Genomic DNA, 21,607 nt, shown 5'->3' with positions numbered 1-21,607 from the left:
TAATATAAGATTGTTGCCTACTACAATGTCAACGCTGACTTTACGGTACTCGGATGTAGGCCGGGTCACCTGGGTCAGTACGAAACACAAACATCTCCAAATAAAGGCCAAAAACAAAAAAAATACTCGGTTTCTGGTCAGCGCGCGCTTCGATTTTAATCATGCGCGTCAACCTTCTTTTTTTTCTTCAAAAGCTACAACAGCGCCCTCTATTTCCGCACCTCTTTAAATTGTTGTACCAAGGAGCACCAAGGAATGGGGAAATTGCACCAAGGCAAATGATAAAGGGCACCAAGGCACATTATGGAGGACACCAATGTATAATGAGGACACAAAAAAGCAAAATAGTACCCACCTTGTCTATACAAAAAAAAAGCCACAAACAAAAACAAAAAAAAACGCGTCGCCGTATCAATTCCGGAACTTCGGTCTGACCAGAGACCGATTATTTTTTGGGGGGCCTAACTCATAATGCTTTTCACATGGAAAAGCACACTTAGAGACAAGCAGTGTTTATTTGTTGAATTTTGAACTGTCCAACATTTTCCCCTTTTTTTTTTTTTTTTTGGAAATAAAGGCAAACTTTTACTTCATGAGTATTTTTTTTTTTTTTACAGACATTGATGAGTGTTCCATGTCTCGCACCCACGATTGTGAGCATACTTGCAAGAACACACAGGGTAGCTACAGATGTGAATGCTACATAGGTTATAACCTTCAACCTGACGGGAGAGAGTGTGGAGGTATGACGGTTTAATTTCTGCAGTCCATCACGGGCGAACTGAATGACCGATCGACCCACCAACAGAAGGACCCACCGCGCAACTCATCGACCGACTGACCGACCAACCAACCAACTGTTCGTTGGCGCAACGGACCCACCTTGCAACAGACCGACAAAATAACGGCCAAACAGCTGTTTGACCGACTGACTAACGCACCTTCTGACAAACCATCGATAGATTGTGCAAAAAAAAAATAATAGTTCTGCTTCCGGTTCCCCTACCTACCCTATTTTGACAGCCCCTAGCCTATTTTTTTTATGGGGAATATGAGGAAAAAACACCCAAAACCATCAATTTCTACCTTTTACCCTCGACTACACGCAGACGCCTCCATATGATCGTACACACACAAAAAATGGCCAAAAAAAAATTCCCCTACCTACCTACCCTATTTTCGAATGCCATGTAATTGGAAGCAGAACTATTTTTGTTTTGGCCTTGACTAACTGACCATCCGATCAATCAACCGACTAATCAACCATTCATTAAAGGGAAAATACAACATTTGCAAACATCAACAAATAAAACTACCAAATCATTTTGAAATACCTTGCTGGACTGTTAGTGAATGACAGTGTAAATCATCCTGTAAGATCATGGCACCTGGTATACTGTCATTTTCAAGAAAAGTGGTATTTTTGTATCAATTTCCAACGCTGATCGGCCGACCAGCGTTGGAAAAAAACTGTTTTTTTTTTCAAATACTGGCCCCAATTGACCATCGCATTTATTTGCAATCGATTACACACCTATGAACGGGTACAAGCCAGCTAGACTGGTTCCCTGACCTTACAATTCCCCAATGTATCTAAACTGCTCTGTTTCTTCTTAAATGGAGTCAGGGAACCAGACTACAGGAAAATGATTGTTTTTCTTGGTTTTTATAGCATTTTTGAACCCAAAACCTCAAAAAAGGCAGTGTAACTATATTTGCTATATATTTCCAACCCCCCAATTCCATCCATTTCTGAAAATTACAGCAAAAGCAAATGATGTATATTCCCTTTAACTAACCATTTATATTTTTCAACATCTTTCTTGGTTTTAAGATATTGACGAATGCGCCAGAATGACTGACACCTGTGAACAGTTCTGCGTCAACAGAGATGGAGGCTTCGAGTGTAAATGCTCCAGGGGATATGAGTTGTCTCCTCCCACCCAATGTTTCGGTAAAAATAGAGTTTTTCCCGGCCAATTTCAACAAAAGCTCGTCAATTTAATAGACGCCCATTTCATCTCATTCCAAATTGAATGCTACCTTACAACGGCATTCAGTCGTAAATATGAGTTATTCAATTCCATTGTTTAGCACGCTTTCGACAAATTTCAAATGGTTATTCAATTCATTCAACTTTGTCGAAGTCGGTAGCAAGACGTTGATCAACAATTCAGCTTTATAGATTTGCAAACATTTTTTTACGTGTGTGCATTTAAAAAAAAATTTGTCATATACTTCCATATTTGTGTTGTTTTTCTATAATGGTATTAGTGTCATTTATAGTTGATTACATACATGGTCTGGGCCTTTATGCGTAAACGTATCTCTCTCAAAGCGATATCTGGTAGAAGTTAAAAACAAAAAGATTAAAAGTGCAGACTTGAAAGCCTATTATCTGAAAAGAATGACCAAAACTTGAATGATAAGAACGACATCATGTGTGCACAAATACAAAATTGAATGCAGAACATGATTGAAATATCTCAAAAGAAACCCTACATTCTTAATTCAGAAATCTGAGTGAATTTGAAAGCATTTATTATGGATTGAACCTACCTGTACATTACACCTCAAATACATTGTAATAAAATGTAACAAAATTAAATACAGTGGAATCTTGATAAGTCAAACCTCAAGGGAACAGGTTCAAAATTTGACTTCAGCAGAGTTTTGAGTTAAGCAGGGTTGTATATCATTGTTATACTACTGAAGGCAATGGATTCTTTGTTTGACTTAACAGTTGTTTTGAGTTATCAGAGTTTGACTTACGGAGATTTCACTGTAAATTAAACATTCAAAGAAAAAGACGACAAACCAGTTTCTTTTATTTCCAGAGAGTTTATTCATGGTGATGTGGAATATGTCAACTGATATTTTGTTTTCGGGGGGAACCCATCTTCTTAATTGTTTTCTTGTAATTTTGACAATAAACAGACATAGATGAATGTGAACTGGGAAGACCGCATCAGGACTGTGATCAGATTTGCACCAATGCCGTGGGCACTTTCAACTGCTCCTGTCGAGATGGTTACCAACTTGGAATGGACGCCAAAACGTGTGTCGGTAAGGATACAATTACAGGCCATTTTTTTTCTGGTAATGAGGGCGCTTAATAACAACGCCATCTTGGGTTACAAACAACTGTGAATCCCACATTTTTTTATATATATATATATATTTTTTTAATTCAATATTGTTATAATTAAACAAGCTCGATCGGATCTCGGAACCTGCAGGCCAACAAATTTGTGTTCACCTTATTGTGACCTTTGACCCCATTGCTGTAGGTCAGATGAAGAGGTCACCGTGGACATTGTTTTAAATCTTGACCCAAGGCCAACATGTTGACAGCGCTGTTTTTGTCATTTGAGCTTGAAACTTGACCTTAACTTGACCTTGACCCCATGATGACCTTTGACTCCAGTTTGGTCATGTGACATGTTGGGGCTGGGCTACTGCATGACAAAGTTTGGTTGAAGTCAGTCAAAGTATGTTGGAGCAATAGACAATGTCAACGTTTGTCACTGACTAACTAACGAACTAACTTACTAACGTACGGACTAACTTCTACAAGTTTTAGGTTGAAGTAAAGTTAATTGCTAAATCGCATAGATGAACATGTCATGTCTACTTTTTATGCAGTTAAGTTACACGTACCTCTATGTTCATGTTTTCATTTGTACTGAGTAATTACTGTACATGTACTGTAAAAATTGTCTCTGTCAACTGGAACGTTGCATTGATAGAAAAGTCAATACTTGTGGTTTTTTTTTTTTTCAGATATAGATGAGTGCGCACCCCCTATGAACTGTGACATGATCAAAATATGTGACGTCACAGGTCAAGGTTCAAACTGCTCTTACGTCGGTGGTCGGCTGATTGGCATCGGTGAATGTGATGGTATGATATACACCCCCTTAAATAGCGCAGCCATCCAGGTGCACATTCATGTCATTGCTTGCTCATTAAAGCTCTGGACGCTGTACATGTGTGATATGATGTGCTGGTCTCAAAGGGGCCTTTCAGCCAATAACCAGTCGGAATCAACTGGATGGTACTTTGTGAGCTTTGGGACCAGCTTTACCAGGTTTACATTATCTTGTTCATCGTGTATGATGCGTTTCCTAGGCGCTGGGAGATGCAGCTTTTTATATTTGGTATGCGTTTCACATTGAGTGCAGTTTCAGAGCTTGAGAGAAACAATTATACTCTGGAGGGACTCGACCCTAATTACTAGCCCTTACGTCCTTGGGGTCAAGTACCAAATACCACAGAATACTACAGGTGTTGTGCACACTTGTATGGAAAGAAATGCATACTACAGGTTACTACTCGGTAGTATTTTGTAGCTTTGGGACGGTTAGCTTAGGGTTAGTGCAGATGCCCAACCACTCAACCTCTGAGCTTACTGTGCGGTACTTCTTTAATTTAATAAAACGATGTCCCTGTCCCTACTCTTCAACTGACTGAAATTCTCTCTCCCCATAAGCAGTTTATTATATTTATTTAAACACAAATATTGTTTTTAAAGAAAAAAAATTCTGTTAATCATTATTTTATTTTATTTTATTTTAGGCATCAGGCATGCAACATTTCCTGAGATCAGCTGATTTTCTCTTTTTTTTACTTCCCATGTGTACCATAAGAACAAAAGAAAAACACTCCACAAAGTCTTGGAAAGATTTGAATTTCCTCTGGTGACTTCCCAGTTGCATGCCTAAGGCATCTGCAGGCCTTTTAAAAAAAGGCTTTTATTTTGGGGGTTTTATTTTATGAAAGATACTGCCTTGTGAGTAGACTTATTCGATCCGGACATTATTGACTCTGAAAGGTTGGCGGGAACCGGTCTTGGTGGGAATCAGTCGGTCTGCAAGTAATTCAGAATTCCAATCAGTCCTAATAAATAATAATGTGCTTACATGTATATATTGCGCTTGATACTAACAGCCGCCTCAAAGCGCTTTACAATGTGACCCGATTATTTTTCTTTCCATGTCTTATTCAGAGGTGGATATGGTATTGCCAGAAAAATGGCGGCTGAAAACATCTATTTTGGGGGTTGGAACTGCCAAAAGCACCGACAGCAAGGGCGGATCCATAAAAAGTTTTCGTTTTTTGGGGGGGGGGGAGGGGGGGCCAATGGGGCCCAGTGACATCGCAATAAAGGCTTGCACTGCGTACACCACCATCTTTTCCTCCAAAAGATTTGGTTAAAGTGGTCGTAAATAGCCTCAGAACGCACCACAGAGTATCTAGAATTAAAAAAAAACCCACGCTGTAATTTTTTGGGACCCACTTTCTAGGGGAACAAAAAAAAATTCCCCCTCCCCTTAAGTTGTGTTCTGGATCCGCCCTTGACCGACAGTACATCTGTAGGCAATGAATGCATGTAGAGTTTGTTAACTTAACTTTTGTGACATTTTCTTGGTAGATGTTAACGCGTGTTCACTCGTAGACTACAACTGTACCGAGTTGCAGGTCTGCCAACAGATATCACAGACACTCACTTGTGCGTGCATTGAACGCAATGGACACGCCCTGACGGACAACAGTGGAGGTGGGTGTTTCACATTTAAAGATGCAGACAAGAATGAAAAAAACCTAGTCAGTTTGACCAGAAAATAGTCAAACTTTTACCCAGTTGACTGCAGCTGCTTTACGCATCTGATGAGCACCAGCACTGTGCACAAGGCCCCTATTCAATGGAGAAACCATTGTGCATGCTATAGTACAAAAAAACTGCCCCGTGATGGTTTATCTGAACAAAAGCTAGCACAATGCTTTCGCCATTGAAGGGGGCCCTGTGATAGAATGAATAGCCTGCCACGGGTGCGTTTTGGCGGTCATAACCAAGAATTGGTTTGGTGGTTTCTCTTTGGTTAATTGTTTTGGGGATTTGAGTACTACATGATCATGCCTAATTCTAACCCAATTAAAATTGCCGAAGAAATTCACCGACAAGAAACAACCGAACCAATTCTTGGTTATGACCGCCAAAACGCACCCCTGGTTTGGTCTATGGGCTCCATGCGCCAACAAAAGAGGGTGGTTTTTACCACTTTTGCGAGCCCCGTGGACGGGACGCACAGCTGTACTGGTTCGCGCGCAAAGTACGCACGACTTCCTGAGTGTGCCAAAGTTATTAGCCATAGTGTCTTCACGTGAGCGTCGGGCGTCGTCGGCGCGCAAATGTGTTCGAATTTTTCTTGCAATGGTCTCCCAGATTAAAGCTATAGTCCATCATTTGCAGCCATCCGAAAAAGTAACTGGCGTAGTATTGTTGAAAATTATACTTGGTTGAAAGATAGTAAGGGGGCTAAACTCCCTGTGAAATTAATCTTTCTGGCATGCTGTCATTTTAAAGTAATCAACGAAAGAAGGCCTTTCCAACGGTGCATCTTAAGACGCACCGTAGGAAAATTAAATTAGTAGTTCGTTTTGTTATTCGCCGCACCCTCGGTTGCTATAATTCGTCAGATCAGTGCGCGACATCGCATATAGCTGCAATTCAAAACATGATTCAGCAAATTTTGATTTGAAATTGAGATCCTAGAATGCTGTTTTTCTCGGAATATACAGCTAAAGCTGAGCTGAAACTTCATCCGGTTAGTTGTTCAGTATCCTTCATTAGATTTTGAACACTTTTGTTGCTTCAAACGAACAAAATGCACAAATTACAAATGATGGACTTTATCTTTAAACCCCGCCTCAATAACTTTGGATCATTCGAAATACGCAGTGGATGGACCGGGAGCCAGTTTAGGTCTCCCCCAACTCTCCTTTTCTGGCCGCTGAAGGGGTGCTCGTGCGCGGAGCCCATAGACAACAAATTGGATTGTTAGTTAGTCAAAACTGACTTGCAGATAGAACTATAGGTAGAACTAGTCCGAGTAACTAGGACTCTTCGGATCGCTTTTTTAACATTTGGACATGGTCAGGTGATAGTAGAGTCCGAGATCCATGGCCCTATTGCGGTTACTACTAATTGTTTTGACCATTTTCACTCGTACCCCCAATCAAAATCGTCAGATATCACCCCAAAACGGTCTAAAAAACTGCCTTATGCGCCCCTGTAGGCTTCAGTGGGAATTGAAAAATACAAATGGCGGTGGTTAGGTTTACATACCTTTGGGAAGAAAAGAGAAATTTCACCTTCAATTCGGGAAACATCCATGTCACAAACGCCTTGTTTGAGGCTGCCATTTTGAATTCAGGAAAAGTAGACTGGTGCATGGCTCTTGCTACACTGTTCCTGGCAAGCATCAGACAGACCAATCACAGGGCACTTTCATTGGTCACCTGACATTCCTGACCAATTACAGGGCAGTTTGATTGGTCAGGTGACCATTCAAAGTGCCCTGCATGGTCTTTTCCTGAATTCAAAATGGTAGCCTCAAACAAGGCGTTTGTGACAAGGATGTTTCCCGAATTGAAGGTGAAATTTCTCTTTTCTTCCCAAAGGTATGTAAACCTAACCATCACCATTTGTATTTTTCAATTCCCACTGAAGCCTACAGGGGCGCATAAGGCAGTTTAACTCCCGAGATAACAAAACCTCACAATTTCAAAATTTTGAGAACCAGATTTGTTTACTCAAAGCATTTTTTGATTGACAAACTCACACTTTAGTCCACAAAGGAGCAAATTTCCTGGTTTTTTTTGTTGATGAAACTGTGAACCATGTTTATTTTTTCCCCTTCAAGCTGTTTCTGGCAGTCTTTCGGCCGACCCATCCTTGCTACGACGCTGTGAGACTGTGAACGGGCGTTTCGACTGCAGCCTGCATCAAGGCTACCAACTGGTCATTGACAACACGTTTTGTGAAGGTGAGTTTGCAAAAGTGAGCGTTACAACTAAAAGAATATGTGTGACCTGTTCTGTCCAAATCAGACTTTTCTGGGCTTCAGGTCAAAAATGAGATTTTTGCTTATTGTTGACATATGTTCTTTTTCCTTTTAATAGGTGGTTTAATTTTTGAAACCGGTCATTCCTGGGCAAAGTTATGCTACTTTGAAGTTCATCGTGTCGAAAAGTAGAAAACGGAGAAAACGGCAGTTTAAGTTTGGGGTCTATTTTAAGACCTGTTTCATGTGACATCTCTTTAACTGATGATTTGTTAAGGTATTATACCTTAACAAATCATCAAAAATACTGATATACCTTAACAAATCATCAAAAATACTATACTTAGAGTTCAAATTAGGGTTTCAAACTTTTATATTATACTTTACACATGTTCAGGATTACAAATATGCAAAACTTAGGAAATAAAAAAAAATCACCCCACAGCGGGTTTTTTTTGGCCCTATTCTAATTTCAACCTCTGCCCAGAAGCATCTGCTTTTGACAGAACAGGTTACATGTGTCCTGCTCTGAAAACTCAAAAAGGCAATTTCACATGTCGTATAGCCTGAAGAAGATTAATACTAACTGCTTACTTGATTGATACAAATGTTTTTTTTTTGTTTGTTTTTTTTGGCAAGACGGGATTAAACATAACTGCACGGAAATGGAAGTCTGCAAAAACACGGTGGGTGGTTTCCAGTGTCCGTGTAAAGATGGCTACATCAGGAACAATGACACCCAGGAATGCGATGGTAAGAGCAGCGGTTTGTGCGTGTTGCTAAAAAAAAATTTTAAAGAAATCTAATGACAAAAATTTTTTGGTTTTTTTTCCGTTGTCTGGAGATCCCTTTAAATGATGATTTGTTTCGCTTTTGGGAAATCCTCGGGTCTGTTTGTTTTTAATGTTTATATCTTGATTGCCCGACAATAAATAAATAAATAAAATAACTAAATAAATAAAATCAACATTATTAATCAACATTAAAATCAACATAATTGTATGGCATTTTGGCGGTAAAACTGCTGTTCTTGAAGAAAGCTACTCTCCTATAAGCAGCGCAGAAGAAGGAGTCACTATTTGGTATGAACTATTTTTTTTTTACAAATCTTGCAAAGTAGATATAAACAGAAGCAGTTTAGAATTTTAACTAAAATCCGTATATATGCCTATTAAGTGACATACAGGGTGAGTAAAATACAAAGCGGAATTCAAAGCCCAAAAAAATATATTTCATGTTAAAAAAAAATATGTATCACCACAAATAATAATTACTTGAAAGCCAATTTCATAAGCTAGTTTTAGAAGACAAAAATTACTGAAATTGCTTAATAATTTTGTTCCTTTCATCATATTTTTCTTTCTTCTCTCTGGTGCTTTGCCAAGAGTGGCTTTTATAGTTGTTTTTATTTCCTTAAAAAAAAACCCAGACAGTTGCTGGAGCTGCTACTCTCTTATTTTTATAGAGTGAAACTTTACTTCACACCACTGAAACTAGACGAAACGTCGGTGAAGGGCAAAACCTAATTTGATTTATATCACCCGACGCAAAATTCCATCTTATAATAGTTTATGCGGTACCCGCTGCTATGTACATCAGATTCGAACCGGCCAACCGATCCCGTTAGCTCGGTGGTAAAGTGGTAAGACATCTGCACTAGAAAGCAGGAGGTCGTGGGTTCGAGTCCCATCCGAGTGATTTTTCCAACTTTCACTCGGGAGGTAGCACACTGAGTATACAGTGTTTAAAAACGTTGGTGAAGGGCAAAACCTAATTTGATTTAGACGATAGTTCATTCAGTCAAATAGAAAGTGGTCTCTTGTTTTGCTCTTTGGGGTAAAAACAATTTGGGATTTGTTTTGCTTTGTCCACTTGCAGATATTGACGAGTGTTCGACTGACCTTATGAACTGTCCGGAGGGAACGGTCCAGATCTGTCAGACCAACGTCAATGGGACCATCGAATGCCAGTGTGTCCAGGGAACGCCCAAAGAGTGTCGCGGTAAGGGCCTGGAGCAACTCATGTCCTGGACAAAGTCCAGACATTGTATCGGGTAGAAGTTGCAGGATTCTGAACAATGATTGCACAGGATGCTTGATGCTATTTACTCACAGTCAAATAGGATATTTCATGTTATTTAACCCTGGGAGCAGCTTAGCAAAAAAAATCACACCGTGGAACCACGTGGATAATTTTATCACCACATGTGTTTCTAGGTCAATAACCCCCGCATGCCTGTACATGCACAAGATATAGGTCATTCACATCATCAGGGATTGTTTACAACCTGTCTGAGCTCTGGGTGGCACGAGGGGTTGACGCAAAGAGATCGGCGGCACAAAGGGTCTGGCCACCATTTTCTCCAATTACTGCACAAAGGCATGAGCCGCCATCTTGGCTTCTGTCTTTCAACACTCCTTACTCTGGAGTGGCTAGGGTCTGGCCAATGGGAGTCTACAGGCTTGTGTTGTATAGTAGGGGTGAGGATTAGATGGAAGCTTGGCCTAATTGGTCCATTGAAAAAAAATATTATGCCCAAATTTGGAAACTGGGGAGAATTTTATCACCGCTTCGCTGCTCGGAGGGATAAACGGCATACAGATCCTTGTCAAGTGATTGGTGGAACTCACACTACGTGACATTCGTTATTACTCCCATTCACCCCGGGTCACTCAAAAAGTACTATCCGCCCATGGGAAATGGGAAATACTATTGAACAGTTAGGATCATTCGCTTGTACCCCCGCCCTGCAAACAGGACGCTGGTCAGGGCCGACGTCATTTGAGCTCTCATTGGATAGATTTGCGTGACCTGTGACGTAGAACGCGTCACACAAACTAGCTTCCAGTGCCCATCATTCGTAGCGCGCGCTAGCTGCAAGCGAAGGTCAATCTGTACTTCCTTCACAAGATTCTGTGAAACTCATCAGCCCTTATAACAGCGCCCTGTTTGCAGGGCGGGGGTACGAGCGAATTAAGATCATTCTTTTTCAAAGACGCGGTAATTGTGTGCAAAGGCATGCTGCTGTGCGCGTTCAGCGTTTCGCGTAGCTCGTATTGTTCCAAAGAGCCAGCGCTACAGAGTGGGTTCAAACATGTTCGTGAAGGGGTGGTTTGGAAGATCGAAATAATTTCCCATCAATTTGTAGTGAAAGAAAAGTTCAAATATATCAAATGACAAGGATCTATATCTCAGTTTCATAAAACAAATATTGAGTGGTTTTAAATTGTGAAATGGGAGGAATATTATCGCAAGGTAAAATCTGGACTTTTTCATTTCACGAAGCAAAGCCGAGTGAACTGGAAAAGTCCAGATTTTACTCTAAGCCACTCAGTGTTGGTATAATATTTTACAGTTTCATTGTTCAGTGTTAGAGCATTGGTGTCCATTAAATTTGAAATTAGGATAGCTTTGCATTTTGATGTTTTTCATTACAGCTGATAATTGTGATCGGTGTTATGGCGGCGTGCGGGTATGCCGAGATGAGAACGCATGCACCTGCTACGAGGAATTCTTTCTGAACACCGACAACAGACCTTGCAAAGGTAATTTAGCCATCGCACAGGCCATGTTATATTTGTGTACAAATTGGAGCAAATTTGGGCAAGGACTGTAGGAGAGTAGATTTGTGATGTAACTAAACACCTGCACACTAATAACAACCTGCGAACGTCCCTAGTCAAACAACGGTCAAAACACCATCACGAAACTTCGTGGTACTGGCTCCCCGTTGTGCTTTATGATTAGCGCGGCTGTTGGTAACCAGCGATGCAACCGCGCCCTATGCTCCCATTCCAAATAGTCGACTAGAGTAGTCCAACCATTTTTAGTTCGAACGATGTAAGTCAAACTATGGTTAACTATCCGCTCCGTTCACAAGTACCCCCTCACCGGCAAAGAAAGTGCAGATGGGGGTGACCGACCGACGCCATCTTGCCTGAATGCAATTTTGCCGCGACGCACGGCCACCATGCACTAGCAACTGCGTGTATACATAGTACAACTGAATACCCTGGTGTACGTGCGTCACACACAAGGAACGGTGCGCGTCAACCAGCTAAATGTCCCGCCCATGGGCCTTCGTTGCTAGGTAAAAGGGCGCCCTCTTTCTTTGGCGCACAGAGCCCATAGTTTCATATATTTTATTGTTCAATTGGCTGTTTCTTTTCCAGGAGGAGGATGTGCGGAAATGATCCATGACTGTACTGAGATGGAGAATTGCGTGAATACCATCGGAGGGTACAACTGCACATGCATGGAGGGCTACGTCAGGGAGGACGTCAATGGAAATTGCACAGGTGAGGAAAACACAAAAGATCATATTTTTGAGTCGATTGTGGGCGCTGTAACGACGCTAGAAAATATTATTGGTACTCGTACTCATGAAAATATACTCGTACTCGTTTATTTCTTTACCTGAACTCGTACTTGTACTCATGACAAAAACTTGTTCTAGTACTCGTATTCTCAGTTTGCAACAAAAAAAAAAAAATTAGCAGCTATCAGAGGGGAAAAGAAACAGTTTTCTACGGTTCAGGAGGCATTTGCATTTGTTTAATGCCTAGTTTGACTGTAGAAAAAAGCCGATAAAAACATGTGACAAATTGAAATTTGCTCCTACTTGTGGAAAGTACTCTTTTTTGTATTCATTTTGTACTCGACTACAACACTGCCATTTAATTACTAGGTTCAAACACTAGAAACATCAGATTCACATCACAAGTCATCACAAATCAGTCACAAGTCACTGCAAGTCAATCACAAGTCAGTCACAAGTCAGTCACAAGTCAATCACAAGTTAATCACAAGACAATCACAAGTCAATCCCAATTCCTCACAAGTCACTCACAAGTCACCACAAGTCACCACAAGTCACCACAAGTCATTACAAGTCACTCACAAGTCATCACAAGTCACTCACGAGTCACCACAAGTCACTCACAAGTCATTACAAGTCACCACAAGTCATTACAAGTCACTCACAAGTCATCACAAGTCACTCACAAGTCATCACAAGTCATCACAAGTCAATCACAAGTCAATCCCAATTCCTCACAAGTCACTCACAAGTCATCACAAGTCATTACAAGTCACTCACAAGTCAATCACAAGTCAATCACAATTCCTCACAAGTCACCACAAGTTGCTACACTCAATCACAAGTCATCATAAGTCAATCACAAGTCATCACAAGTCAATCACAAGTCAATCACAAATCAATCACAAGTCAATCACAAGTCAATCACAAGTCATCACAAGTCATATCACAAGTCATATCACAAATCCTCACAAGTCGATCACAAGTCATCCAGTCCCTCGTCAACTCACAAGCTATAATTCCTTTGTCATTATTCATCTCATTGACATTTCTGACTTGCGATTGACTTGTGTTTGACTCAATTACAACTATCTGAAAAATGTGCTTCTAATGCAAACCTCAATCTAAAATGGTTTTCATTTCTCTTCGCAACTGAAATATGAAGATGTGGACGAGTGTCGTGATGAAACAGCCCTGTGCAGCCACGTATGCATGAATCTCGTCGGTAACTACTCCTGCACATGCGTACCGGGCTACATGCTGGACTCCGACGGCTACACGTGCCGCATGCGTATGGGCGTCTATGGTGAGTGTTACTACATGTACAGCGTGTCCCCCAAAAAATGTCCCCCTCATAGACCACAGAATAATTACCAAAATCAAGTTTTATACTCAATTAAGTTTACATATTTAGAAAGCCCACTTAATTTTGTAGTTCCTGTGAAAATTTCAATGGTCTCGCTTCATTGGTTTTGAATACACATGCTTTTTTGTAACATCAGTGCTTTCCGGCCCATTCCAAGTTTGATAAAAAGAAATGCACACTTCAGATATTACCATACCTTATTCCATGCTTCACTTTTATTTCAACAACTGTGTTCTTGTTTTTGTTATTAAGTAAGTAAAGTCAAGTTCATTTACTTTTTTTAATGAAAACTAATCAAAGTTCAGTTCCACTGGTCGTGTTTGCTTTCACAGGGTGTGTTCCACTTATGGTTTGTTCTTCAATGTCCAGCTTGTAAACCTTTATTGTCCTCCTGCATGTCCTTCCACCTGCAAACTTGGAATGGGCTGAAAAGCACTGCTGTTACATAATAGACTGTGTATTCAAAACCAGTGAAGCAAGACCAATGAAATTTTCACAGAAGTTACAAAATTAAATGGGCTTTCTAAATCTGAACACTAAATTGAGAATAATACTTGATTTTGGAATTAATTTAGCAGTCTATCAGAGAGACATTTTTTTGGGGACACGCTGTATAGAGTTCTCCCAACGTCGATCTGTTGTGTCATGTTTTACGAATGTCAGCCAAAGTTGTAGTTCATATTACTCGCTTTGTTAAATTCATCATTTCATTCGGCAAATATGTCATTCCATTTGGCAAAGTCATCGTTCCATTTGGCAAACTCATTCAATTCGGCAAATTCAGCACTCCAGTCCACAAAAAAAATGCCGAAAATGGAATAAGTTGTTTAGCTGAATGGAATAAAGTACCATTCTCTAGTCCACATTTTAATTTTGAGAATGAAAAATCAGATCCCGTCACTACCTGACAAAGCTTTACCTTTGTCTCGAGGATGATGACATCGAAACAACTGTTTCTTCTTTTTTGTTTGTTTCCCTTTCACAGAGGCCTACACGGCGCTAGAACAGGAGGATGGACTCGATAAACCGGTATTGAATCATTGAAATACTCTACTTCTTTTTTACTAAACACTTCAGACATAAAAGAGCACAAAAATGCATGTTTTCGAAAGCATAACATTGGATTTGAATTGCCTCGGTTGACTTTTTGCTGTTCTCAGTTTTGCTCATGAATATTTCAATTTACAGAGGACTTATTTAGCACTTTAACCCTCCGTCGCAGAAACTAGCCCTTTTGGGGACCCAATTTGGTTAATTACCTTAATTAAAAAAAAATTTCAAACCAATTCTGGTGATCTTCCATCTAATCCTAGCCAGAGACACACACTACGGATATATGCAGTCACCTTAAGTGTGTGACCCCAGGTCAGGCATATCTGAGCCTGACAACCTGCATGGGCTAAGGACCGACGCAATTTCTGCCCATCCGGGGACCCACCATATACACGTGCACAAAACAACTCCGACGCAATTTCTGCCCACCCGGGGACCCACCATATACACGTGCACAAACAAGGTCACTTGCGGGTAGACAGTGCACGGCTTGACCACAGACTATGTATACAAATACACCTGCTTAGTCTACAGACATGGCAAGATTGTGTTCATGTGGATACAGTGTTGTGTAGCCTCAAACCGTGGTGCTAAATATTTGGGTCCCCAGGGGACCCCTTAAGTGTGTTAGTAAATGGGCTTTCTGCGTTGGAGGATTAAGAGGCAGACCAAAACGTGGGTAAAATTTTAGACCGAAACGCCGCTTTACCTGGGTAAACTGCTGATTCTTCAACCCGATTGGATGAATCATGATCACATGGTATGACATGCTCATTTAGCAGTGACTTGTGGCACATATGTTGAGCAATTGCCTCCCCCCCCCCCCCCCCCCCCCCCCCCCCCCTTGCCAGACGATGTATTTTTGACAGGATCCCACGAGATATCAGTCTCAGGGATTTCTATTATAAATAATTCATTTGTAGTAAAAAAAAAAAAGGGCCCAGTTTGACGACATGTTTTCACAACATATTATGTGGCTGTTCTTGTTTATTTAAATAATGTTAGACAAAAAGACTTGTTTTAAATGTATTCCATAAAAAAAGTGACTTTACTTTGGCTGGGGCATTGTGTGATGGGGTCTCACCACCTCAAAGGTTCATACTTCATGCAAATGTATAGAAAATTTAACATCATGAAACGCTTATTTGCTGCACAATTTGCAGCTCACTTTTTGCAACATTACGTCTCAAAAATGTGATGTGAAATATCACAAATTCGCATTCACGTTTCCCTTTGCAACGAGTACGAACCAGCCTTAAAGGGAATGTACATCTTTGGCTTTTGCTGTAATTTTCAGAAATGAACTATTTGAGGGGTTAGTATAATAGATCAAATTTTGTTACACTGACATGTTTGAAGTTTTTTCTTCGAAAATGCTGGAAAAAACAAGAAAAACAAAAAACGTTCAAGTAGTCTGGTTCCCTGACTCCACTAAAGATAAAATGGATCAATTTCCAGATGCCGGAAAATTGTAAGGTAAGGGAACAAGTCTAGCTGGTCTTCACCCGTTCATGAATATATAACCAATAGCAAACAAAATTTGAACTGAATAAAAAATGGTAAATTTTGAGCTGTAGTTGCACAATAGTTGGGTTTTTCCAACGGTGATCGGCCGACCACCGTTGGAAATGTATAAATACCATTTTCTTGAAAATGACTTCACACCAGGTGCCATAATTTAACAGGATGCTTTAGACTGTCATTTACCAACATCCTATTAAGGTACATGTATTTCGTAAAAACTTGGTAGTTATATTTTTCGATGTTTGCAAATGTTGTATATTCCCTTTCAAAGATGCACAACAGGTGTTAACAAAACGATTCTTGGCTTTCTGTTCAAGATGGACATGTCATCGGCACTGAGCGGGTCTTCGCAATGGTGGCTGCTCCCACTTGGCATTATTGGCGGTATTGCCATTATCGCTATCATTGGTAAGAATCAATATTGGTAAAAATCGAAACTGCGATTTACTTGACTTATCCAGGCACATGATCATTTTACACCCAACCTTGTCCCCAGGGTGTGGAGCAGTACGCGCCCACCACTACCTGCTCTTTCACCCTGGTATTGGATCATTTGCATGTGCAAGATTTTTGAACACGTATGCAAACGAGGAATAGTCTGGTGCCTGCCTGTGCGTTACATTTGCGTTTGTTTTTGTATGTGGTGTCTGGGGTAAAAAACAGAATCAATTCGTCGCAGCGCAAGCATGGCGTGAGATACGAAAACACGCTTTTATTTTACTCAAACTGTTGCGATCTTAACGAGACGACATGCAATATCACATTTCATATTAATATTAACAAATTGGAAAGGAAATTGGAAAATTGGAGAAGGCTTGGACGAATGATCGCGAAAACACGTACTGCACTTTGCGAATAACAACCCCAAGTACATGATATAAATCCATTTCTAGCCAATTGTGGTATCGAATTAGGATACAGGAGGAAAGTTTCCTATCCAGGGCTCACTATCGCAAACGAGGTTGGAAATAAAATAAGCACTGGGGACGAGGTTGTTATACATACGTTTTTATCATTTTTTTTATAGACTAGACACTTGGCCCTTCTCGACCAATGAAATTGCAGTATCCAAGCACATGATATTACAACACTGTCATGACCGTGGAAATAAACGAACTAAACTGAACTTTAAAACAATTCTATTTTGAAGTTGTGGGGAGGAAGAGGTACCGACGATCCCGACGTGGGACTGCATGACCTTTGAAGGGTACCAGTGAATGGTGAGTGAACTTGATGGAAGTTTACAGACCCTTTGCGTAGAGCGCTCTCACTGAGGACAGGGTCCAATTTCATAGCGCGGGTTAAAACCCTCTTTTGTGCTTACAGAGCCTCCATCTATTTCATAGGGACCGTCAAGCAGTAAGCACAGCAAAAGCACACTTAGCCCCAGAAGGAAACTTTGCTTAAATCAGTGACGTAACAATAGAAATCTCCATGCGCGCGCAACCGTTAGCATGAAATAGTGCTTAAGCAGCAGCATGATTTTCTGTTATAGTAAACACAACTTTTCTGCTTACTGTTAAGCAGTGCTATGAAATTGGGCCCAGGTCTTTGTTCCTCTATGACGGCAAGAATGGACACTTTCAGTGACACTTAATTGAATCATCGAAGCCTATTACAACTTGAGTTAGCGTTGGCTCTACCTATTACTCCTGCTGTACAGCTACCCCAGTGGCTCTGAACGGCCGTTGAAGTTGTGACAGAGAGCTCACAACATGCATCGCGAATGATGCTTTAGATTGCATCCAATAGATTTAACCCTCAGTTGAGGGGGGCGGAATCTGCCCCCTCCCCCCTCAATTTTTTCCGCCATAGCCTTGAATTTTTAATTTTTTTTTCACAACCCGAGCTGTTATGACTTTTTAGTCTCAAGCCTTATTGCGCATCCGTTGATACCAAAAACATAAAAATCGGACCACGGGTTGCCGTGCAACTCAAACTTTTCCTGCGATACACGTCGTGAAAACTGAACTTTCCCCATATACGTTGCGTACACAGTGCACAATTACCATTCGTACATATGAATAATTAATTAGCCATAATTCCAAAACCCTTCAACCCATAGTCATGACATTTTTGGGTATATTCATGATGAGTTGCTCTATGCATGTACAGAGTTTCAAAATTTTTCGTCTCTCGATAGCTAAGATCTTAGGGCCCCCCCCCCCCACCCCCCCGGCTGAGAGATGGTCAAAATAACCCACCCCTTTTAGGGTTAAAGAGAGAAAGAGAGAGATTAGCAGCAGGGTTCGACTTGCTAGCCAAATGCTAGTTAAAACGGCAGCGGGCTAGTCAAACTAATATCCCTTAAGAAGTCCGGCAGGCGAGTCAAAAATTATTGCACTACGGCAAAGATGAAGGACAGGAAAAAATACATCATTAAATTCAGAAAGCAAACCTGTATCAATTTGTGTCTAATTTTAAACACTGTTTGGAGTTAAATTGTTAGATTATGCTTATTGAAAACACTGTCAAGATTGCCTCAGGATGCCTGTTTTACATGTATGCACATTGTTGTTTATGAGACTCTCTGTAAAAGAAAAACATGTGGGCTAGTGAAAATGCCCGCGGGCCCTTTGACGCAGAAAGCACATTTACTAACACACTTACAGTAAGGGGTCCCCCCGGGGACCCAAATATTTAGCGCCACGGTTTGAGGCTACACAACACTGTATCCACATGAACACAATCTTGCCATGTCTGTGGACTAAGGAGGTGTTGTATACATAGTCTGTGGTCAAGCCGTGCACTGTCTACCCGCAAGTGACCTTGTTTGTGCACGCGTATATGGTGGGTCCCCGGGGGGGGGGGGGGGGGGGTTGTCAGGCTGAGATATGCCTGTCAAAATATCCGTAGTGGGTGTCTGCAGATATCCATAGTGGGTGTCTCTGGCTAGGATTACATGTAGATGGAAGATCACCAGAATTGGTTTGAATTTTTTTTTTATTAAGGTAATTAACCAAATTGGGTCCCCAAAAGGGCTAGTTTCTGTGTCGGAGGGTTAAGAGTCTGTTCCCGTAGCCCGGCTGGCTGATGAAAAAAAAAGTTCAGGTTGAACACTGTTAGCAGCTATTTTGTTTTCTGTGGTTTCTTCTGGATACTTTCTCCATCCGACATTAAGCTCGGCGAGACTCATCATGAGGGTTTTATCACACAAACATGCAGTTCTTGTCAGAAGGGTTGGTGTTTGGCTAGGTTTTTTCAGGGTCAGTGGTTCAAGCTACCTCAAAGGGGCACTCAGTGTTATTTGGCTACGTTAGGCTGAGGAACTTATGAAAATTAAATTTTTGACCAAGAAATGTCGAAGTAATTAAAAAAAAAAAAAAAAAAAATTGTTTTAGAGCACCATTTCAGAGCGGAGGGTTTTGACCTAATTTTAAACCTAATTTGACTATAAGTGTTTGTCATTTTTTTCAGCGTTGCATTCACTTCGGGGACGCGTTACACCTGTCGTCAGTAACACCACATAGGTATGCAACGTGTTAGTCAACCCCACTAATTGTGTCATGTAATTTTTAATGAACCATACAACGCATGTGCTTTTGTACTGTAGATAACCGACGCAGTACTAATTATTTTTTAATGTTATTAGCAAACTCTGTAACAGTTAGTGTGCCTGTGCTTTTTGTCTCCAAAATTATAGTGGGTTCAACCAAATGAGAGGAAAGTTTTAGGCCATCAGCCTGGGGGTTCGGCCAGTATCAAATCAGGGCATAAATGATTGTATTGTGCATGTGCAAGGTATGCCGCCCCTAGAGTGGTAACAAGCATTTTGGTGGACAATTAAAAAAAAAAAGGTCATAACTACTAAAAAGCTGCCACCGCTGCAATGCTATCACATATTTTCCAACTCTGGAGGTGTATACCTTGCCAAAAATCGCTATGACGATTATTCCCCTCATTTGATACCGGTGGCCAACATTTTGAACCGAGGCTGATGGCCTGTTTGTAACTTACTAAAAAGTGTTTTAACTCCGAAATCTGTGAACTACACTACAGGGCGAGTAAAAAAAAAAAAAAACGGAACCCAAACCCCAAAAGTTATATTTCATATTAAAAAAAATATGAAGCACCAAAACTAATAATGACTGGAAAGCCAATTTCATAAGCTACTTTTTTGAGATGAAAAATGACTGAAATTGCTCCATCCATTCAAAGAATGTCACCATTATAAACACAATGACCCTAAAACCCTCTTTGTCCAAAAATGCGATTTCAAGAATTGTCGTCAATTGTCTTCAAACATCACCAGTGATAAAACCGCATTTTAAAAGTTCAACAATGTCTTTTTGAAGGCCCGTCTTTAAAAAAAAAAATGGATCTTATAAATCATATTGTTAGCCTAACTTGGGTTATTAATCAAGATATTGTGTACTACAGTTGTTGATAGTTGTTGAAACAAGTATTCCGTGTGATTTTCTTGTTGTTCCAGTCAGAATTCACAATAAATTGCTTTTTTTTTGACGAAACAGGTTTTAGTGTCATTGCGTTTAAATGGTGATATGCTTTGAACGGATTGAGAAATTTCAGTAATTTTTTCATCTAAACGTAGCTATGAAATTGGCTTTCTAGTCATTATTAACTTTGGTGCTACATATTTTTTTAAATATGAAATATAATGTTTGGAGTTTGGGTTCCGCTTTTTTTGACTCACCCTGTATTTAAAGCACAAAGTAGCTTATTGTTTATGCTCCAACTTCAGTGCCATTGAAGGTTTCGCTCTTCTTTAATATTGAATGCATTCACCATCAGGGTTACCACTGCTCCATAGACGTACAATCAGATTTTATTTTTTTTTTGAATTTAAAGGTACAGACACCATTTCCAAACATCCAGAAATGATTGTCAAAATAACTATCTTACTTGATTGTAAGTAAATCACGGATCAAGCATTCTTTGAAATCATTGCACCTAGAATGCCGTCACTTTCGAAAAAAAGATTGATTTACCATCATTTCCTCATGATGTTTTCAACGGAAGCCGATACTTTGCGTCGAGAAAAACTGATATGCATGTTCAAATTGTACTCAAATGTCTATCTACTGAGCTAAATGTGGACAATGGTTAGTTTTTCTAATAACCCGCTACAGATTGATTAAAATTGGTGAATTGGCAAATCATATTTTTGCAAAATGGTGTCCAACTACCTAAAAAGTTCAAATCGATGTTTTGCTTTTCAACATAAATTTGAAATATCTTTTGTTGTGCATTGATAGTCGTGCACTCAAATAGACAATCTACATTTCTTTACCCATATTGTGTCCAAACAGTTTAAAACTGGTTTCCGTTGGGGCCCTGCATATATTATATAGAATTGATTGAAGTTAGGACAAGTAAAATTCGCAAGGAAAAGGATAGTCAAGTTTGCTTAATTGCGGTTATTAATTGTTTTAATTAAATTGAATAAATTAATATGAAAGAAACAATTATGAAATGCGAAATTGTCGTAATTACTTGAAATTTGCTAGCTTATTATGTTACGATCTATCAATGCTGGTA

General features: G+C 40.1%; 1 protein-coding gene across 2 annotated transcripts in view; it reads left to right on the top strand.

Annotated features, from left to right (window-relative positions):
* Nucleotides 1-19,609, top strand: part of LOC119736060 (fibrillin-2-like) — a 34,623-nt gene extending 15,014 nt beyond the window's left edge. For both annotated transcript variants that reach the window (XM_038210070.1, XM_038210071.1), the window contains 15 exons: nt 618-743; nt 1,835-1,954; nt 2,938-3,066; nt 3,784-3,903; nt 5,435-5,560; nt 7,707-7,829; nt 8,487-8,600; nt 9,726-9,848; nt 11,285-11,392; nt 12,020-12,145; nt 13,331-13,471; nt 14,517-14,560; nt 16,426-16,516; nt 17,259-17,328; nt 19,526-19,609. In XM_038210070.1, coding sequence (XP_038065998.1) covers nt 618-743; nt 1,835-1,954; nt 2,938-3,066; nt 3,784-3,903; nt 5,435-5,560; nt 7,707-7,829; nt 8,487-8,600; nt 9,726-9,848; nt 11,285-11,392; nt 12,020-12,145; nt 13,331-13,471; nt 14,517-14,560; nt 16,426-16,516; nt 17,259-17,305 — 1,538 coding nt within the window. In that variant the 3' untranslated portion in view covers nt 17,306-17,328; nt 19,526-19,609. The remainder of the gene's footprint in view (nt 1-617; nt 744-1,834; nt 1,955-2,937; nt 3,067-3,783; nt 3,904-5,434; nt 5,561-7,706; nt 7,830-8,486; nt 8,601-9,725; nt 9,849-11,284; nt 11,393-12,019; nt 12,146-13,330; nt 13,472-14,516; nt 14,561-16,425; nt 16,517-17,258; nt 17,329-19,525) is intronic.
* Nucleotides 19,610-21,607: the final 1,998 nt, after the last annotated feature.

Source organism: Patiria miniata, unplaced genomic scaffold (assembly GCF_015706575.1).
Source record: "Patiria miniata isolate m_02_andy unplaced genomic scaffold, ASM1570657v1 HiC_scaffold_29, whole genome shotgun sequence".
NCBI lineage: Eukaryota > Metazoa > Echinodermata > Asteroidea > Valvatida > Asterinidae > Patiria > Patiria miniata.
Note: the sequence above shows the minus strand (reverse complement) of the source record. Positions and strands in the feature narration are given on the sequence as shown.